This window comes from Doryrhamphus excisus, linkage group LG22 (assembly GCF_037039965.1).
Source record: "Doryrhamphus excisus strain RoL-2023G ecotype Guam linkage group LG22, RoL_Dexc_Guam_v1.1, whole genome shotgun sequence".
Lineage (NCBI taxonomy): Eukaryota > Metazoa > Chordata > Actinopteri > Syngnathiformes > Syngnathidae > Doryrhamphus > Doryrhamphus excisus.
In genome coordinates this window covers 9,794,473-9,816,513 of record NC_136378.1, presented here as the reverse complement: position 1 = coordinate 9,816,513, position 22,041 = coordinate 9,794,473, and the positions used below count along the sequence as shown (strand labels likewise).

The following is a 22,041-nucleotide window of genomic DNA, read 5'->3' as shown; positions in this document are numbered from 1 at the left end:
GTGTCCCGACTATTTTCAATGTGCTGGCACCATTTTTCAATATTATCCATCTCTGAAATGTTGTCAGACTCTGCTTCTGGGATGGATACGTGAACCTGGCCCTGCACTCAAATTAGAAAAGGGGGGGATTTTAAGACTGATATTTTATCTAACTGGTCTAAAAAGCCATGACATGAAAAGGTGGAATTTTGTTCCAACCCAGCAAGCTCATCCTCAGGGATGGTTGATGGTCTTTTAGTGCTTAAGTTCATCAGGTTCAAGCTTCATTTTTAAATCAGCAAAGGTTGAATGGAGGCAAGTGTTTTGAAGATGTTTCATCTTTGATCCAAAAGGCTTCTTCAGTCTCTGGTGGGTAAGTTCCCACAATAGGGTTGTTGTTGTTGTTGTTGTTGTTGCCTGACGTGGCAGGTAAACGACCCTCCTGCATAACAAGAACTTATTTCGTCTGCTTGTTTGTGGCCACGCTTTCTGTGGAATCAGACAATATTTGGAGGAGAGATGATAGAGCATTGTTGCATGCAGACGATGGGTCGTGACATTTTTTAGATTGACATGAATGGCTTCTTTCACAGTTCTTTCAAGGTCATACGTAGCCAGAATTTGGACACCGTTGTCCTCAAAGAAATGTGTCTTCATTTTGAGATAATAATGAACTGATGAATCCAGGCCTGAAGAAACAGTTTTTGTACCAGGTCTGCTTGGTGTCTCCAATGTAGAGGTCATTGCACTACATAGTACACAACACGAGTTTTCTCAGAATTCTGTCTTAGGGATAAACAATGCAATGTGCTGGTATGTTGTTCTAGAAGAAAACTGATATAAGGTATCATCAGAGAGGTCGAGAGACTGGATGAAGAATGAGAAAATAGTGATTGTGACAATTGTATCAATAATAAGCAGTAATGATGATGGATGACTAAAATATGACTAAAATAATTCTATAACAAAAAAATGGAACAGTGTTGTTGGCCGAACAAATAAACCCGTTCCAACCCTGCCAACATGGCTCTCCTTGGAGACATCTGAAGGTCCCATACCACACCACATATTATGCTTTTGGCAAAATACAGCACACATTAAACGCCTCAGGACAATACCTCCATTAAACAAACTGCGTTTTTTTGTTTTTTTTTAATGTGACATGAGAAAGTCAATGTGTAGTTCTGTAACAGCTTTCACCTTCTTCTTAGAAGCTAATTAAGGCTTTCCTGAATTCCCAACTTTCAGCCTGTGGCTTTGGCTTTAGGGGACATTCTGGAGCTTTTTTCCCCCTCTAGACAGCTCTGGGGCAAACCGAAAAATAATTAGTGTAATTACCATTATTATGATGCCCTAGAAAGGTGGTTCGGTGCATAAGAAATTTGAAGGAAAGGAATCAGGTATGCAGTTCCTCATTTATAGTGACTATATATATATATATATATATATATATATATATATATATATATATATATATATATATATGGTTCAATAGATACATAGATTCATAGATACATGTTCTATTCTATGTATATTTTGAAGTTGGTATTGTAAATGGAAATTCCTTGAGAGAAGGTGTATAGTACAGGGTCAGGCAAAATGATCACACATTTCTAGGTTAAATAAAAGGCAAATAAAGTAAAGTAACAAAAAAGTGTTTTTGTTTTCAATATGTACATAACAAAACACCATTTTGTTTCATTCATTAATTTTCTACCGCTTATCCTCACGAGGGTCGCTAGGGTGCTGGAGTCTATCCTAGCTGTCTTCTACACCCTGGACTAGTCGCCAGCCAATCACAGGGCACATAAAGACAAACAACCATTCACACTCACATTCATACCTATGGACAATTTGGAGTCGCTAATTAACCTAGCATGTTTTTGGAATGTGGGAGGAAACCGGAGTACCCAAAGAAAACCGACGCGTGCACGGGGAGAACATGCAAAACGAGGGTGGAATTGAACCCCGGTCTCCGAGCTGTGAGGTCTGCGCGCTAACCACTCGACCGCCGTGCAGCCTGTTTCATTCGTTTGTTTTGATAAACGTTTTCACAATGAAAGCGCGATGCTCACAGTCCAACTTATGGCAGCAACTGAAAATAAAAACACTTCATATTAGACCAGGGTTCAATTCCACCCTCGGCCATCTCTGTGTGGAGTTTGCATGTTCTCCCCGTGCATGCGTGGGTTTTCTCCAGGTACTCCAGTTTCCTCCCACATTCCAAAAACATGCTAGGTTAATTAGCGACTCCAAATTGTTCATAGGTATGAATGTGAGTGTGAATGGTTGTTTGTCTATATGTGCCCTATGATTGGTTGGACACCAGTCCAGGGTGTACCCCGCCTCTCGCCCGAAGACAGCTGGGATAGGCTCCAGCACCCCCATGACCCTTGTGAGGATAAGCAGTAGAAAATGAATGAATTAATGAATGTTACTTTACTTTATTTGCCTTTTATTTAACCTACAATGAGTCAGATCATTTTGCCTGATATAAATATATATAAATATAAATATATATGTGTGTGTGTGTGCTTTGGTCTGAATAAGCAAGCTGATCTAATAGCTTGTTTGCTTCATTATCATATATCTGAAACATTCACTTGGCTCTAAAGTGCAAATAAAACATCACTCGGGCATGTTTGTGGGCACAGTCCAAAGCCAAATAAATGAATATTTCCCAATGTGTCCTGTTGGACTCGTCCATCTTTTACAGAGCTAATGATTCCACAAATGACAAGTAGTTCATTTGCACCCTGGCTTCCGTACAAACTGCTTGGCGTGACGACAAAACGTGTGAGGCCTCTGATTTTGTTAGTCAAATCAGACCTTGAAGCACCAATGTCTGCACCGTCATTTGTAAGTGATCAAATCCGATTTGTTGCGTTGACCTTTCTGCTTGTGCTGCTATGGCAACGCCACCGAAAGGTTGATGATGACCGGATACAAAAGCAGAAGTATGTGCAGGAGAAATAACACAAATACAAATCGGAAGTCATTTCTTCATCCGGGTAGCTTCTTCTGAAGGATTTAACTCTCCCCGCATCAGTGGGGACCGGTCTTATTTACAAAGCTGCAATCATCTGGGGGGCTCGGATGCTTGTTTCGATGCCGAGAGCGTCGCCGAGTTGGAAAGAGTTTTTTTGCCCAGCCAGACACTACTACTATGCAATCATACAATTTTGGCATGCAGTACTTGCATTGGAGTGTGCTTGTATAAATGTGACTACAATTTGCTTCCATCAGTGCTACTCTTGAATGACGGCGCATGAAGTCAACAATTTGGTAATTCCCTGTTGTAAGCTCATTCCAATAATGCACCGTACCAGCGATTCTTATGTGTTCACAATCCTACAAGAAAAGCATTAGTTGGACTATATGGATAAAATCCCAGCCGCACAGCATATGTAATTCTATGCAACAATACAGATACAAATCACAATAGAGTACATTTTATGGAAAAATCAATTCATAAAGCGTCGAATGAATAACCTGCAGTGTTTTCGGCTAATCCGGTGAACGGAACAGCTGACACATAAAAAGCCAATCCTGTCAAAACACAGCAGATCTGCTCATTGTTTTGCTACGCTGCCCGCAGAGGCGTCATAAATTCACCAGGAACGTTCACAGGTGTGACAACATCTCCCTCGACAGACTCGTCTCTATTTTGTCCGCATCTACGGTATATGGTGGGAGCGTCAACGAAAAGGAAAGACAAATTACTGAACAGATAACACAGGTAAGACCAAACCAGAATTTACGGCAGTGGGAGTCTTATATAAGTCATATAAACCATCCAACTTCGTTTATTGCAGTTAATTGGTTCCGTGATGAGTGAATTTCTACATTCAGAGCATAGAAAACCTGTTTATGAATTTCTAAACACATTTTTTTACCACTATTAGAGCCCTGCAGACAATAAATAGCACCCCTATATTCCCCTTTACACTCCCATTATTCTTTATTTCACTTGCTAATGCACAGGCCACAGGATCACGACAGCACAGCCATGGATTTATGCATAGTATGCTGCTGAGCTAACTAGCTAACCTCCAATTTATTTATTAAAAACTTAAGAAATGATTCCAAATGGAATGGAGGAAAAAAAAGGATAAAGCTAAAAAAAAATGTACCACTTCCACACTGAACAGGAGGAGATATTTTCTTCACTCTGTTATGTCGGACAAACCATGGCTGACTATATGCAGTGTTGAGGTAATGCACGGCAATGTCACCCAACCCTAATAAATACTGAGAAAATAATAATAATTATTATTATTATTGTTATTATTATTTTATTTTATAATAATAATTATTATTATGAGTAATTTGTAATTATTACAAATTATTATAATTATAAGTAATGTAATTTGGGTAATACAAGTGTAAAGGTGACTATAGGGGTGCTATTTCATGTCTGGAGGGCTCTAATAATGTATAAAACCTTATTTCTCATGTTTCATGAATTAAATTAAATAATATAAATAATAATAATAAATTTATAATTTATAAATAAGTTAGGTTTGCAGAAATTCATTTGTCACAGTTGGGTCTGGAACTGATTACCATAATTTCCAGACTATAAGTGCACCTAAATATATGCTACATCCTTTAAATTTCATTCATTCATTCATTTTTTTACGGCTTATCCTCACAAGGGTCGCTAAGGGTGCCGGAGCCTATCCTAGCTGTCCTCTACACCCTGGACTGGTGGCCAGCCAATCACAGGGCACATATAGACAAACAACCATTCACACTCACATTCATACCTAAGGACAATTTGGAGTCGCTAATTAACCTAGCATGTTTTTGGAATGTGGGAGGAAACCGGAGTACCCGGAGAAAACCCACGCATGCACGGGGAGAACATGGGTGGAATTGAACCCTGGTCTGAAGTAATGTAATTATATAATATAAATAATTCTTAATAATTAATAGTCAAAGTAAAACCTTTGATACTGGTTGAGTTTAGTTGGTGAGTTACGCTGACAACACGTGACGACGGCTTTAGTGTTTTAACCTTTTGAAGCCCTGGGCTATGTTTCTGAGAAAGGACATAAATAAATAAAAACATGTGTTTTATCACCGCATATGAAAGGTCTACAGGGATGGGCTTGTATGGAGATACTAAATGGGAGACTTTGATGTTTACTGTAGATGTGAAAGTACTTATTTATGCTACTGGGTAAGTGTATATATGTATATATATATACATATATATATAGATATACCTATGGATTTCATTTGCATCCATAGAAAAGTCGGAACTGTTGCTGTAGAAGTGAGGCCAAAAACATTAGATTATCTCCCAGTTTTAATGTAATTGTAAAGGCTGTGTGTCAGAAATGCAATCAAATGATATCAGGCATCTATAATAAATAATAATGATGACTAGCCTCACATCTAGGAGACCAGGGTTCAATTCCACCCTCGGTCATCTCTGTGTGGAGTTTGCATGTTCTCCCCGTGCATGCGTGGGTTTTCTCCGGGTACTCCGGTTTCCTCCCACATTCCAAAAACATGCTAGGTTAATTACCGACTCCAAATTGTCCATAGGTATGAATGTGAGTGTGAATGGTTGTTTGTCTATATGTGCCCTGTGATTGGCTGGCCAACAGTCCAGGGTGTAGAAGACAGCTAGGATAGGCTCCAGCACCCTAGCGACCCTCGTGAGGATAAGCGGTACAAAATGAATGAATGAACGAGTTCTCCTCTTATATTGTGTGGAAGTGGTAACTTTTTGGCTACTTATTTTGTCTTTCCCCACCCTCGGTTATCTCTGTGTGGAGTTTGCATGTTCTCCCCGTGCATGCGTGGGTTTTCTCCGGGTACTCCGGTTTCCTCCCACATTCCAAAAACATGCTAGGTTAATTAGCGACTCCAAATTGTCCATAGTTATGAATGTGAGTGTGAATGGTTGTTTGTCTATATGTGCCCTGTGATTGGCTGGCGACCAGTCCAGGGTCTATAGGGCAGCTAGGATAGGCTCCAGCACCCTAGCGACCCTTGTGAGGTAAAAAAATGAATGAATGAATGAAATTTAAAGGATGTAGCATATATTTAGGTGCGCTTATAGTCCGGAAATTATGGTAATCGGTTCCAGACCCAACTGTGACAAATGAATTTCTGCAAACCTAACTTATTTATAAATGAACTATTAATGTAGGTAAAGCAAAGAAAACATTAAAAATAAGGTTTTATACAGTATTAGAGCTCTCTAGACATGAAATAGCACCCCTATAGTCACATTTACACTCTTATTACCCAAATAAGCCATTTAAGACATGCATTGGGGTATTCAAATTTTGTTCCACATTATTATTATTATTATTATGGTGATATTATGGGTCTGATAAGATGCATTTTTTTTTAAAAAAACATTCAAGCTGCTGCCGTCTTTCTGTATTGCTACACTGTCAATCAGGCATCAACGACATCAGATGTTATCATGGGATAATTATTCCCCGTGTGTGTGTCTACTGCATGGCGCATTCAAACAGTAGATGGTTTCAAACCACACTGGACATTATTACTTTGCGGTGGGATTTATCTCTTACGTGGACACTCATTAAGTCCGACTTTACACCAAGATGAAGCACGGGATTCCATTTTAAAATGATATTCCAGCAAATGAATACGAGCCCCACTGAATGGGCCATTTAGGGAACGTAGTCGTCCACATTAATGCAGGATACAAGCTGAAATAGCACTCAGATGTACAGCGCATGCTAATTAGGGCCGCCCTGACATATAGCAACACATACTCATTCACTTCAAGCCATGTTGAGGTCGAGATTAGCCTTTAGATCATTTTTACGTGAATAACATGTTGGAACAAAATCTACAAACTGTGGATTAGAGGTGCTGCTTTATGGTTTTAACTCTGGGATAAATCACTGCAACGTCAAGCTCAGTTAAAAAGCACCTTGTTAAAAACAACAGGCACTCTGCGCAACACAAACAAACACAGATTTCAACGACTGAGCTAACTAGCTAACCTCCAATTTTTTTATTCAAAACATAAGAAATGATTACAAATGGAATGGAGGAAAAAAGCATAAAGCTAAAAATTTACCACTTCCACACTGACCGGGAGGAGACATTTTCTTCACTCTGTTATGTCGGACAAACCATGGCTGACTATATGCAGTGTTGAGGTAATGCACGGTAATGTCACCCAACCCTAATAAATACTGAGAAAATAATAATTATTATTATTATAATTATTATTATACAAAACTGCTGCTTATTCCACATAGATACCAATTTATATTCTTGATTTTTGTTTGGCAAATTATTATATTTGTAAGTAATGTAATTGTATAATATAAATCATTCTTAAGAAGAGATGAGCAGTTAGATCAGGGGTCTCAAACATGCGGCCCGCGGGCCAAATGTGGCCCGCAGGACACTATTTTGAGGCCCCCGCCTTGATATAAAAGTTTAATGTTAGTGCGGCCCGCGCAAGTTTGATATGGATGCTGTATGGTATCATGTACCCAGAAAAAATTATTACGTTTGATTAATGTTCATGTTAAAGGTTAAATAACTGTTAATAGCTATCCTCCCCACCCGTGTGGAAGTGGTAAGTTTTTGGCTATTTAAGTTTAAAGGAAATAACTTGAAGGCTACCGTTTAGGTCGCTAGCTCTCTAGTTTGCGAGTTAGCATGTGTCTCAAGACCCTGCAGTTGCGCAATATGTTGTAAATAAAAAGAGTATAAATGTGACTATAGTCGTGTTTTGTCATGTCTACAGGGCTCTAATAATGCTTTGTTCATTTTAATCTGAAAAAAATAATTTGTCTACCCACCAACATTATTTGCCGTTTTATTATTATTATATTTATTACTGATTGATTTTCTTTATTCTTGATTTGTTTATTTATTTTTCATCTTATTTTGTGCAGAAAAATAAAAAGTAAGATATTTGAGAACAGTGGAATGTTTTATCAGAGCTTTTATTGTAGAAAATTGGAACCAAAGCAAAGTTTAAAAAAATTTTTCTGTTTTTAATAAATGCGTTTTGTTTTTTTTTTGGAAAACCTGATGCGGCCCAGCCTTGCCCAGACCTTAGCTCCAGTGGCCCCCAGGTAAATTGAGTTTGAGACCCCTGCTTTAGATCATTTTACGTGAATAACATGTAACAAATCTACAAACTGTGTATTAGAGGTGCTGCTTTATCATTTTAACTCTGTGATAAGTCACCGCAACATCGAGCTCAGTCAAAAAGCACCTTGTTAAATACAACACGCACGCTGTGCAACACAAACATCAAGTTATATACACACGTGGATGTATTTGTTGGCATCAGATTTCAAGGACGGCGAGCAAATAGCAACAACCTGCTTTCAATGTGACGTGCAAGTGACAGCAAATAACGGGCGCCATGGAGTATCAACACATCGGAAGAATGTGACACAGCTGTGTAACGGTGCACAGTGGAAAAAAAAACAGCATTTAAATGTGCTCTTTAGAGTCGGTGAAGCAGGTGGATGCTTGGCAGACATTAGAGTAGCTGCAGGAAGTGTTTTGCCGAAAGGTCAAGTAGGCCGCAGTTACGGTATGCTAATAACCTAGCCTTGCAGGTTTGTTGTTGATCAGGTGGGAAATGTGGGATATGTTCTGCAGGGGATGCAAAAGCAAAGAGAAAACATTGTTATGAGGACATTAGCCATTTGTTGCATCAACCATCTTCATTATTTGATGTGAAAAAGCAGAATTAGGACAGAAGGTCATCATGTCCACCATAGAAGACAATGGCTGCATCTTACCCCAAAACAGCACAAACTATTGATCAAATGCTTCAAAAAGCAAAAAAACGTGAACAGAGAATGTATGCGGCATTTTAAGTGACGTCCACTTACAAACATATTTGTTCGATACCAAAGTGTTTGAGCGGATCGGAAACTGGATGTGACGTCACATGCAACCCAGCAACTGGGTCGGTAAAACACTAATAAAACATTAATACCTTACAGAGCACAAAAAATGCATCGTTGTGACGCAGGATATTTAATACATCGGATTTCCGACAGTCAGGCACACTATTCTGTATTTTCAATACAGTAAAGTCTCGTTATATCGATATCGGTTAAAACGAATTACTACTTATTACGATACTATTTTCATTTCCTGGAAAATTTCTAGTCTTTTATGATATAATTAGCTCCGTTAGTACGATACACGGTTATTATGATAATCCGGTTACTACGATGCCCTTTTCATCTCCCGCCAGCCAATTTGGTCTGCTTATATCGATACAAAAGCAGCTTAAATCAATCTTTGCTTAAGGATTTCAATACCAAAAAAGAACACGGCGAACGGCTGCTTCCAGTCAACTTTATTTTTCACACTTCCACCACCAGAGTGCAGCACACACAGCGGAAAACACCCGTCCCTCGCGCCTACCCCTCCGGGTGGCAACACCTTCCCTATCGATCCCTGTCCCGGTAATCACTACAGCGTAAGTTTATTTTTATTTACTGTAGTACAAAATTTATTGTAGTACAAAAGCATGCTAGATACGCAATCCATGAACTCAAGGAGAAAATTACATGCCATATCAAAGATCCGCCCACGTTTAATGCAGTTCGGCGCAGGATCAGATATATGGATAGTCCGGTTATATCGATATTTTTCCTGACTCCCGAGAATATCGCTATAACGAGACTTTACTGTATTTAGTGAAAAAAATTGTCTGGAAGATATGTCACAAAGCTGAGCTCTGGAGCTTCAGTCCATCTACTGTAGCCTCAAAACTAGGAACCAGGAACCCACCCCACTCCCCTACATGGATCAGCGGTATGGCTATGTGTCTGCTTCTGACTGGATCCGGCTTGTGTCGTCTTAAGTGAAGCGAGCTGTAGCAAAAAGATAAACTTGTACATAGTTTGAGCAACAGTGCCCTCGTTTAATAATAACCATCTCTAATAATAATAATAATAAGCCAAATAGTCAATAATAGCATCTAAGTCAATGATATTCAGACTTGACATCAGGCTCTGTCATACCACCGCGACCCAGGTGAGAGTAAACATTGTAAAAAATGTATGGATGACTTGACAATAATCGATTTTGTTGAGTAAGATGTGTCCCCATTCAACATATTCAACTAACATGATTATTATGTATTTTATCTATACTGAATCAGGATCACTGAAATATTAACTATTACGGTTACGTACTATCAGGATTAAGAACAACAAATTAATGGATAACATAATTTTTCTTGTCATGTTACAAACAAAAATAAATAAATACATCTGTCGTACTTGTCAAATTTAGATATGTTACATTGTTAAAGTGTGATATTACTCGACAATTTCAACCCTATGATTTTAGACTTGACCCGTCTTGAGACTTAAGACAGGCTTGAGAGTATACCAGTATAACCATTATAGGTGAATTCAAACATTTCAATGCCCAACTTGTCAAGGTTTCAGTGTTTTGCTGTTCTCTTAACAGGGAACTTAATAGAAAAATTCCTAATGTGTGAAATTATACAGAATGGACAATATTAATATAATACCGAATATACTGTATTAAAGCACTAAGCACTTTGACTTCTTTGTCCTTTTGACACAGCAGTTTGCAACTCCTTGAGGAACAAAATGCAAACCGTGACCTATCATGGCCAGCGATCTAATAACATATTTCCCAGAGGACCTTTATTATGCAATCTGAAATCATGTGGAAGGTGACAAAATATGCAATTGTAGACAACGGCGCCTTGTTTTATGCTCAGAGGAATCATCAGTTGTCTTGCAATCATAACACCCATTCTTTTATGTGCCATTGCAGAACTGCATACTTAACCAGTATTCCAGTATTCCACGATCTTTTTTTTTTTATTATTCATTTATTGAGATAGAAAGCAGGCACATGAATTCAGAACAGTGTGCACTAACAGGTCAGCTATCAACTCAAAAAATCCACAGCAAAGTCATTTATCTTTGTATCTTTTCCAAACTGAAAGGCATAACCAAAAAAAAAAAAAAAAAACACTGAGATGATTGGTTGTGCAGCAAATACCATGCACTGTATATTTCTAATAATCAGCACATACATGACCATCTGGGATTGGTTCAGTGGTGTCAAACGCAGATCAACATCTTATCACCGCTTAGTCTAGTGACGCTTTTTAAAGCTTCGACAATGTAGAATACGGACTAGTGTTCAAGCTCAAGGACAAGGAATAGCAAAACAAGGCGCTGAAAGGAAAGAAACCCTCATCTCTCTTTCCACACCTGCCTCTCAGGCTGAGAAGAGGAATAAGTATTGATCCCTCAATTTTGGACCCATTCAAGGATTGTGAAGATTGGGCTCGGTGACAGAAAATGAAGCTCATCAAGCCCGAATGGCACAAAGCTGGACTCAAGAGCGCAGATCTGGTCACCTTCAATGTGACGTATAAAATGTATAGAACCAAAATAAAGGCTGTGTCAAATACAAGTATATACTAACTTTGGTTTACCGCAGCTAGTCGGAAACATATTCAAATGTCACTGAGCCCTCCATCTAAACTATTATTGCTCAAGTTAAAATAAGGCAGTTTGCATAGTTGCTGTTTCTCTCAGTTATATACGTTGCCATGTCATAACCACCAAAACCCCAGAAGAGTATTATAAACTTGGTTAGAATACAAAATAATCATACTTTTCTGTCACAAATATGACAGAAATAAATGTGGCATATATAATTAAAAAAAAATATTTATCCAACTGATCCCTTTCTATTATCCACAGAAGAAGACGGCATCAAGCAACCGGATCTGATGGAATTGAGATTGAGATTGAGACGCACACACACACATGTACACACACACACACACACACACACACACACACACCCCACCTATGGAAATAGTTTCAAAAATATGTTAAAAGCTCTTATGGATAAACTGCAAAGCTTGATCTCGCTATAATAACCAAAAAGGAGTTGGACTCTAGATACTATCCATCGCTTTGAACTCGCTGAGCGCCTGCACGGGGTTGACGTGCTTCTTGTGAGAGGATCTCTTGACCCGGTTTGTTTGGCCGTCATCCTGCTTCTCTCTCTTCACCAGAGGTTTCTTCTCAGGTGCCTTCATCCTCCAGGAAATGGCGGGCATATTGAGGGCCTCCATGCCTTTGCTCTTCTGGTACTTGGTGGACGCGACGTAGGACGCTTTCACGGTGGAGACCACCGTGTTCATCAGATTCTTTGCGGCTTGAATGAGGGACATGGCGCTGTCCAACTGTTCACAAGACAAGGCAGATAAAATGTTTAGCCTAGTTGGGTCTGAATCTGAAAACAAAGGCATTGTTATTTGTAGCCGGGAATCAACAACCTTCCCACGTTTTGGCATATAAACATATGTGTGGAATTTGGAAAAAGGTCAGTCTAATTTCATCTCAACAATTTAAAAGCCTCAGAGACGCTGGTGACACTTATGCAAAGTGTTGAAAGCTCCGTCTCCTTTTCGCCCTGCAGAAAGGCGGATGGGAATCATTATTTCATGCACACAGAGCATGCTATTAAAATCAGGTTGACTGGCAAGTGGCTAATTAATGCTTTAACAGGCCTGTAAACATGGCCCGGATTTTAAAAAAGAAAGTAAGCATTTGTGCAATACAGTCATCCCTGGTTTAAGACAATTAAGAGTAGTCATTTCCAAGTACAATTCAATATTTCGTCATTAGAGCATAAAAAACCTGTTAATAGCTTCCTAAATATGTTTAACTATTATTAAAGCCTCTAGATATAATATAACACCCCTATAGTCACCTTTACACTACTACTATTATTTGTTTTCCATTACAAACTACGGGATCACTGCAGTGACATAAGACAGGCACCGCTTTAATCATCAGCATGCTAATGAGCTAACTAGGGTTTCAAATGGAGTGGGAAAGAAAGACAAAATAAGCCACAAAAAAAACCACTTCCACACAGAATGAGGAAATAACCTGTTTTATTATTTATTATTTTATATTTATATTTAAATATTTTAAAAATAATAAAATATTATAATAATTACAATAAAATTAAAATAATTATTATATTATTATTATTATGTAAAATATGCAAATATAACAATAATATTATATATAATTAATATAATAATTAGCATTAATATAATAATTATAATAATCATAATAGTTCTAATAATTATAATAATCTAGTAATCTAATTATTATTATTATTATTATTATTATTATTATTATTATTATTATTATTATTATTATGTGCTTGTGTCCCTTTTTCAGGAGCACTTTGTAAACAACAGACCATGTCAAAAAACGAAATTGATAAAACCATCAAAAGGTTGGCTCAGGCCATGATGCCAGGTTGTATGTTGAGTTTAAATGAAATACTTTGGAAAGATTGGGCGGGCCGTATTCAAACACTCGGCGGGCCGGATGTGGCCCCCGAGCCGTAGTTTGCCCACCCCTGCGCTAGCCCATGACTCACGCGTAACCATGCATTTTATAATTCAAAATGCATACCTTAAACCTGGATTGAGCATTTTTAAGAATTTAGTTTGCTAGCTCCCGTTGTTGGTGAGCAGAGGCGATTGAGGAGAAAGGGTTCTGCATCTGAAGCTAATCTAATCATTACAGCAGTCACTTTTACTGCACTTTGAAAATTGGAGGATAACGTCAACGGCCAACTAGTAAGAGGATTTGGCCGGGTGTGATGGAGCCGTGTGTTAAATAAGACATTTTCAGACCTTGGAGCCATTTTATAAGTACTTCACCACTCCCCGTGAATTGGTAATCAAGTAGAGAAGGGGAGTGTTATTGCAGTTGGAACCAATCGATGTGTGACAACAGTTACTAGACCCAAAACCGAGGGGAGAAGGCGTTCCCAGAGGCGGGCTGTCCGCCCTCTGAACAAGTCGTATACACACAAGAAATAATGTGGAACCTTGTTTAGAGTCATTAATCCGCTCCAGAAGGTCTGACTCTCGGTCCAAAATGGCAAAAATGTTAACACCGAACATGTTTTTCGAGTTTTACAATTCTAGTTTTACATGTAGAAAACAATTCAAAATGCAAATAAATGATGAATGAAAATGGGTAAATGAATATTTGTGTTGATTCCGCTCCCAAACTCCACGTCTTCGATAGTTTTAAGACTTGTGTCAACTGTGTTAGCAAAGATCTACAGTCAACTGTTGATGACATCACAGACCGGCGACGAAGCAGCCTTCCATTTCCTGTTTCCATGTATTAGCAGGCTAACAAGGATGCGTGCAGTGTATCAAGAACATGACAAGACGACAACGGGAAACCATCCAAAAACTGAGGCAAAATGTTGGGAGTTCATTTCCAACACGCTAACTGAGGTTCTACTCTGCTGCAGAACAAATTAAAGCCTCAAGAGTCGAGGCTGAACTTGAAAACGAAATGCAATATGTGTGGGTCAAAATGCATGCCGTGTAGGAAAAATGTGTACACGCCAGCATTTCTATGAGTGTCAAATGACTGAAAGAAGAGGATCTATTGTATATCATTTGGAGCAAACCAAGTGACACACTCGATCAATAATTTTGTTTACACGCGTGCCAAGATATAACTGTCATTTCTAAGATTTGAAACCCCTGCTTTGTTGGCATCTTCTGCCACCCCGATCCTTCCCAGGATTCACTCTGTTACCTTTGAGACTTCAGCACTGTCAACTTATTCCTCCCTTCCTTTTCGGAGTTGTCAAAACATTTCACCAACAGTTAGGCTTATTTCACTTGTCATTTAACATCCCTTCTTTAACGGCTCCACCGCTTTTCTGTTAACTTTGGTGCCCGAGTGCACCGAAGACTGTAAATTATAGATACCTCCCCCTGTGTCTGTGATTAAAATGATGGTGAACTTACCCCCGAGACAACCAGCTCTCCTCCCAGATTCTGAACCTCAGCCTTGACTTTGCTACAAATGTTGAGCTGGTGGCAATACAAGGCGATGCGCTGCAAGTAGGCGAGCAGGTCCTGCTTACAGGCCGAGTCCGGGCACTGCAAAACACAAAGACAATATGTTACACAAATCTGTTAGCATCCGTTGGTATATGGAAGAAAGGGCAGTCGTGGCTCGTGTTTGTGTTTTAACAGCTTGTGGGTGGTGCAATGAATCAAAATTTGTCACTTGAGTTATTTGCTGGCACTGGATATTTATGTTATTATTCTACAGACACGGTGATCTCACACTTTATCAAGACGACTTAGCGACAGCATGACAGGAAAGGTAGACACCCACATTAGGAAGGTGCTAAGAGGCAAAATGACAAACACCCACATAATCACACCGAATGAAAATTCTATTCCAAGGCAAACAACAATATTAGAAAGGTGCATAAAGCAAAAAGTACCCAGTGGATTTGAATACACCACAACAACAGGCCTCACTTGCCTCAGTTAAAAGGGGAAACTGCACTTTTTTTGGAATTTTGTCCATCATTCACAATCCATATGTGTTATTTCTGTGCATTACAACACGGGAATAAAAGTTAATTTCAGCTAGCTTACAATGCCGTCATTGGGATACATCCATTTAGACCATGAAGGCCTCTAAAAATACTTTTTCATGTTAGCTGCTACGAATACAGGTAGTAGATATGTTGGCGTTTTAGCATCAAAATAGTCATTTCCCATGATGCCTATTGTTAGCCAGCTCATATAAACTTGTTTTCTCGTGCTAGAATGGAAATAACTATTTGATCATGTACCACAAAAGGATTGTGAGTGATGGGCAAAATAAAAAAAAAAAAATGCAATTGCCCTTTCAAGGTCAGTGTCCTTACCTCCACTATAATAAAGACACTGGGCAAAAATAGCCTGCAATGCAGAGTTCCAAGACCAAAACCAGTGTTGAACAAAAAAAGTTGTTCTTGGGGGAGGGGGTTAAGGAGACAATCGTTTGTGTGGAGGTGTGTATGCGTTCAAGTGGATAGTGCACTAAGCAAATAATTGGGCTGTGGTGCCGATTAAGAACATTCTTTCTGGAATTATAGTGAACCTCCTTAAAGTGTCATTATGTGACGCACTATCAATTTGAAAAACTGCTCTAAAACCACATGACGGCTAGACCTGGGATATTCATAGTAACTCTGCTGGTCCCTTTTTACGTCTCAATAAACAAGCCCGCCGTCTGCATTGTAATTAGACTACAGTATTCACATTTGCAGCTTGTGAAGTAAGGGAGCATAAAAGCCCTGATGGGACACTTGAGCAGACTTCGGTGTTCAGTTACCTGATATGCAAACACTGTGTGTCACAAACAGTTGGTTGGCTATTTAAATAATCAGACAGCAGATTGTTACCAATTATGTAAGGGCAGGTAATCTCATAAATTACTTTCCGTTTTCTGTGGGCGCTGGAGTGAAGTGTCAACCTATGACCATGTATCCAGACTATAATATCCACAAAGGGCAAGTAATGTGCATAGTGAACAATATAATATGAGAATTAACATATCATTTTGGGCATGTGTGTCAAACTCGGGCCCGAAGGACTGTTTGGAAAATCCACATCGCGGACCTCAACCATCAGCCTGCTTACAATGTTTTGCACGTTTCAACTATTCCTGCTGCTATTCCTACTTAAAACTAACATCCTAAACTGAAGATGCAGCCACAGCTGCTTGGCACGTTATATTTGTATCTTTCAATCACTGCATACACGGGGAACTGGGAAAATGTAAGACCTTTTTGGCTGGTGACCTACAGTCGGCTTTGAATTTTGTCTCTCTGTGTGATTGAGTTTGCCACGCCTGATTTAGGGGGCGAAATGTGATACTTCAGTTGGGACTTACAGTTAGGCACAAATCAATCAATCGTCTTGTGCTTGTGCATAAAAAATCCTACCAAAATCCTCCTCCCCAAGAAAGAAATGTTAAGGTAAACGTTTGACCCTACATGCATATTCTGATGTAATGCCCAATTCAGGGCTCTATAGAGCCACTGTGACCGTATGAATTCAGAGGAGAGTCTTTCATCATCACCATCTACTAGTGATTAATAGAAATATGGGCCAAGTGGAGAGGAAGGATATGTAATAGTTGGCATTCCATTAAAAGGAAAAAGTATAAAAGAAGATGAGGGGAAAGGAAGGCGAGCTGGAGGGGATGATCATCATACAGATGAGGACCAATACATGGAGGGTAGGGTGAGTAAAATGGGCAGAAGAGAAAGGTTAAAAAGTGGAGGAGAACCCAAAAACACAAGCACTTGGAGAAAGAATAAGGATGAAGAGTGAGCCAGAGTGGAAACAGTATGGAGGGGTAAATAAGAGGGGGATATCCAACTGGGGAGAAGAGAAACAGGAGGATTCAACTGCAGCTAGCACGAATACTGAGTAAGTGTGTGCATGTAATTCTATGTATGTGTGCGTGCGTGGAGGGGGTGGGGGGGTGGGGTAAAGATGTGCACACCCTCGCGAAGACCTGCGATGAGGCTGAATGCAGCAGCCATGCTAATGAGGGCTCGGGGAAGAATTCAGACGGCTGAGAGCAGAGCGCTGTGAAAGCATCGCTTGTGCTCGTGCTCAGCTGCTGGCTTCACTCTGCAAGGCTTCTCCGACTGTGACAAGTGCATACATAAGTTGCGTACAGAAGCGACAAGATCCCTTAAGATTGTTTTGATAACGCAAATACAACCCCAGTGTGATTACCAGTGCGCTCGACAGCGTGTACATTGTGGTCTCGTTACAAATATTTACTGTGCTACATACCTAGTAAATGGATTTACTCACGGTAATTCGGATAACCACAAGGAACCTGCATGGGAATGCATACTGATAGACCAAAAAAAATGTGCTCAACAAAAATTTGAACACGATCTAGCTCAAGTACAGATAAAAATTAGTCTATGGCCATTTTCATAAGCCATTGTTATACCAGAGAATGGGATAAAATGTTTGAGTTGACTTGATTGCTCTGCATCTATTGAACGATGACAGCAAGTATTGCAAATAAATCAAAATAAAATATACCATCTGTCTTTGCCATAAAATAAAACGAGACAGGAAATGAGTGACCAAGAATGACAGAGCAGGATGTTAAACAAAAGGATTCACAGTGGCACGCATTGGCTAATGTCCATGATATAAATGATGATCAGGAAGGTCAGGTCCAATCATTACAAATGCCAGGCAGTTTCAGTGAATTCCATTATATGGCACACAGAGAGGCAGAGACGCTGACCTTTCAGGAAGCTTCACTCAAACGAAATGCCGATTTCCAATATTTATTGACACAGCATTTTAATGAGTCACTGCCAACAACCTGTTGTTGAGCTCCACAGAGAACCGAGCAAAAGGTTCTTCCTTGATCAAGTTTGTCTAACACAAATCAAAAGTAGAGCAAATGCAAACAATGACCTTATTAGCCCGACCCAAACGTAATATCTATTCTATGAGGACAATCCTATTTACAGAAAGCACTGTTTTGGGTTTGGCAGTTCTCCCAATATGAAAGTTACAGTACATAAAAAAATCTAATAAAAATTAGTAGTGATGATGTATGACGCCAAAAACAATGATAGAGACAAAGGACAGAAAATAAAAAAGTACTGGTTTTGACTATGAAAAAATGCCAATTTCGAGTAAAGACATGCTGAGCCAGGCCTAAGTACCCTGCAGCGGGGAAAAGGGGTGCATGCATTAAGAGCAAACACTTAAATATATACACTTCATATAACTTCATTTAATATGAGTGATACAGTGGCCAGATATTCTGTTAGTTGTCAACAGAACAGGTTGGTAGCAAGTCGGGATACACCACTATCTGTACCATCTGTATCTGCAGAATGTATTTTTCTCAAAAGCACTGCATTCAGTACTACAAGCAATTTTCTAACTGACTTTACTTCACCGCTGTTCGAAACAAGCAGACAAAAAAAGTCAGTGACTGATGCACGATCATGCCTGTCTTGTTAAAAACTGTATTCTTATTTTGCTGCTTACGGCAAGGCCTATATTTATTTGTGGTAGGAAATTAACTGTGTCACACAAAGAAAATTAACTACACGGCACTTTTAGATGGGATTACACCTCAAAGGTGTGTAAAAAAAGCTCAGCCCAATTATACATCAGTCAAAATGAATTTCAACAGGATGATGATCACCAGTTGTCCTCTCCACTGGCCGTCTACTTAAAGGCTGCCACATAATGGCACAGAGGGTCAATTCAATCACACTGGCACTTTAGGAATGCTAATGTTGACATCGAGGATAACAATCTAGGTATGGCAGGAGAAGACGCGAGCCAAAATTACAAACAAAGCTGATAAACAAGGGTGAATCAAGTCGACATTTTTTTTGTAAATTTATGCTGCAGCTTTCAGGTGTAATTTCACTATGTGGCAACTGAGCTACAATTTATTTTGGTTTTAATAGTTGTAGGCTTTCTGCAGAAATCTTATGTAAACACGGAGAAAGACAGCTGATAATTTGAGATGGGACTGCTTGGAAGTACCAAATTATTATATTGTACCCTCAAAGCAGCGGCTGGATGGACACTTGTTTGTGGGCTGTGTCTCAGGACCAATTAGTGGACTGGATTATTCCAGCTTGCATATTTAAATGTAGAATGTGGAAAAAGTGTTTCTTCTTTATTTTCCGTCTTCTTAGACACCCATCTTACACCCCCCATTTCCTGCTCTCAACAGATCCATCACGCAACCATGTTCCCTTCAAATGACTCTAGATTCTGCAGGCCTCCAGGGGGAAGAAAAAAAACATTCAAAAGACTGTATTAGCATGGGTGAACGCCTTTCAAACCGATCAATTGCGCGTTTGATAAATTTCCTCAACAAATAAGGTGAGATGCTCTTAGCTGAACTGAACTCCAATTGGCTGGAAGATGACCCTTGAACTGCTGAGCTGAGAATTTATGGGCTCACTGGGTGATTTTGCTTCTCCAATGCAGTAGGTAATTTACTACCCTGTCTGCTGTTAAGCGGCTAGTGCCAGAGCCAGGATTAGACTCTGTCCAGCAACATAGCCCATGGATCACTATAAATCTCCGCTGATTGAATGCAAATTGGAAAAGTACACTATGTATGTCAGTATACATCATGAGGATAAAGCTTGCTTGTGTGCAAACACACAAACCTTATTTTATGTGTATGCATTTGTATGTTTACATGCATGTGTTTAAGTGGCGCGCAGGCAAAAGGCACATATTTATGGGCGACATGGTGACAAATATATTTGCATTATAAATCTCAATTACAGGGCATTATTTGTTTACCAACCGATTTGGATAGAATTCTGAGATGCCCTGCATAGGAGGGTCATAAATACTTAATCAACTGCATTGCAGACCCTTGTACAACACCGACCTACATACCACAGCTCATCTCCTCCACTTTTAAGTTATTCACAATTTTAATTAGGCTCTATTACACATTTTAATGTTCCTCACAAACACCAAACTTGACCATATTCACCCGCACGCCTCCAATCAAGGCGAGCACATGGAGAAATGCAGCGCGGCAAAGTCTTGTGAAGGGGAACGAGGGGCGAGAAGCTGTGCTATCAATCTGGGACCATCTGCTGATGTTTTATATGAGGAGTAAAATCTCATAGGCCCTCTATGCCAGAAGCACAGAGCACAAGTGATTAATATGCCTAGGTTAATGAGCAGTCCCAGCATTGCCTTTGCTCTGCTGTCAGTATGTATGCATCTTGGTGGTGATTCACTTAACTATTACTGCTGGAGTATGCAGACAGTGTAACACGCCATGCCTTTTGCTTTTAGCGGGCCTGGGGCATCCCGTGCTTTGTTAGAGAAATGTCCTAAATATATATATATATATATATATATACACACACACACACACACACACTATGTGAGTAAATACATGCAGCTTTCAAACTGCCACCTGGCAATTATACTGCTAATTAAAAGGGCAAAGCACGTTTAATGGATTCATCTCTCAAGAGGGATGTTCCTCTCTTTTCACAAATGCACTGCCCCTTATCTTGACATCCCTACTCATTTATCACATAAGAATTTCGACTACATAGTGTGTTATGGGTTAGTACAGAGGTGGGCAAACTTTTTGACTCGCGGGCCGCATTGATATGACAAAATTTACAGGGGGGGGGGGGCAGACTATATATTTTACACGTAACAGTCCACCTGGTATTATTGTATCTGTAAAATTGGCATGAAATCTGCTATTATTATTTATTATTTTATATTTATATTTAAATATTTTAAAAATAATATTATAATAATTACAATAAAATTAAAATAATAATTATTATATTATTATGTAAAATATGCAAATATAGCAATAATATATATAATTAATATAATAATTAGCATTAATATAATAATTATAATAATCATAATAGTTCTAATAATAATTATAATAATCTAATAATAATAATTATTATTATTATTATGTGCTTGTGTCCCTTTTTTCAGGAGTACTTTGTAAACAACAGACCATGTCAAAAAACGAAATTGATAAAACCATCAAAAGGTTGGCTCAGGCCATGATGCCAGGTTGTATGTTGAGTTTAAATGAAATACTTTGGAAAGATTGGGCGGGCCGTATTCAAACACTTGGCGGGCCGAATGTGGCCCCCGGGCCGTAGTTTGCCCACCCCTGGGTTAGTATCACCTGGTTGATAGAGATTTGGTCCCCACTGAAAGTCACAGGTCATGTTCACACTGCAGATGCCCAATTTGGATTTAAATATATATAAATATATATTTATGTCGTTAGTCACACCAAATGAGTTTGCGTGTAACGTGAACACAATGCATCCAGGAAGTGATGCACATGCACACAAAACACTACATCACAAGCGGTACCGTCCTAAATCTGTGGCAATTTCAAGTATTTTGTGCAACCGGAGTCAACATTTTCTTAACCAAATTATACACAACAAAAAACGCGTTTCAATGACGTAGGTTGGATGTATGCGATCCAAACGTTCACATCGCAGTAGCATCTGACATGTAGCTGATTTATATCTACATACCTGTAATGGGTCGCATTAAAAGACAGCCTAAAAGCAGGATGGCTTGGTAGCCCGAAGAGGCCCGCATCATTTGTTTCGGTTCAAAAAGAACAG

The 22,041-nt window shown here is 39.2% G+C and overlaps 1 protein-coding gene across 4 annotated transcripts in view; it reads right to left on the bottom strand.

The window, feature by feature from the left end:
- Positions 1 to 10,621: 10,621 nt before the first annotated feature.
- Positions 10,622 to 22,041, bottom strand: part of ctnna1 (catenin (cadherin-associated protein), alpha 1) — a 50,622-nt gene continuing 39,202 nt past the window's right edge. For all 4 annotated transcript variants that reach the window (XM_078788246.1, XM_058063022.2, XM_058063023.2 and 1 more), the window contains exons 17-18: positions 14,834 to 14,968; positions 10,622 to 12,214 (exon numbers count right to left, since the gene is read on the bottom strand). In XM_078788246.1, coding sequence (XP_078644372.1) covers positions 11,924 to 12,214; positions 14,834 to 14,968 — 426 coding nt within the window. In that variant the 3' untranslated portion in view covers positions 10,622 to 11,923. The remainder of the gene's footprint in view (positions 12,215 to 14,833; positions 14,969 to 22,041) is intronic.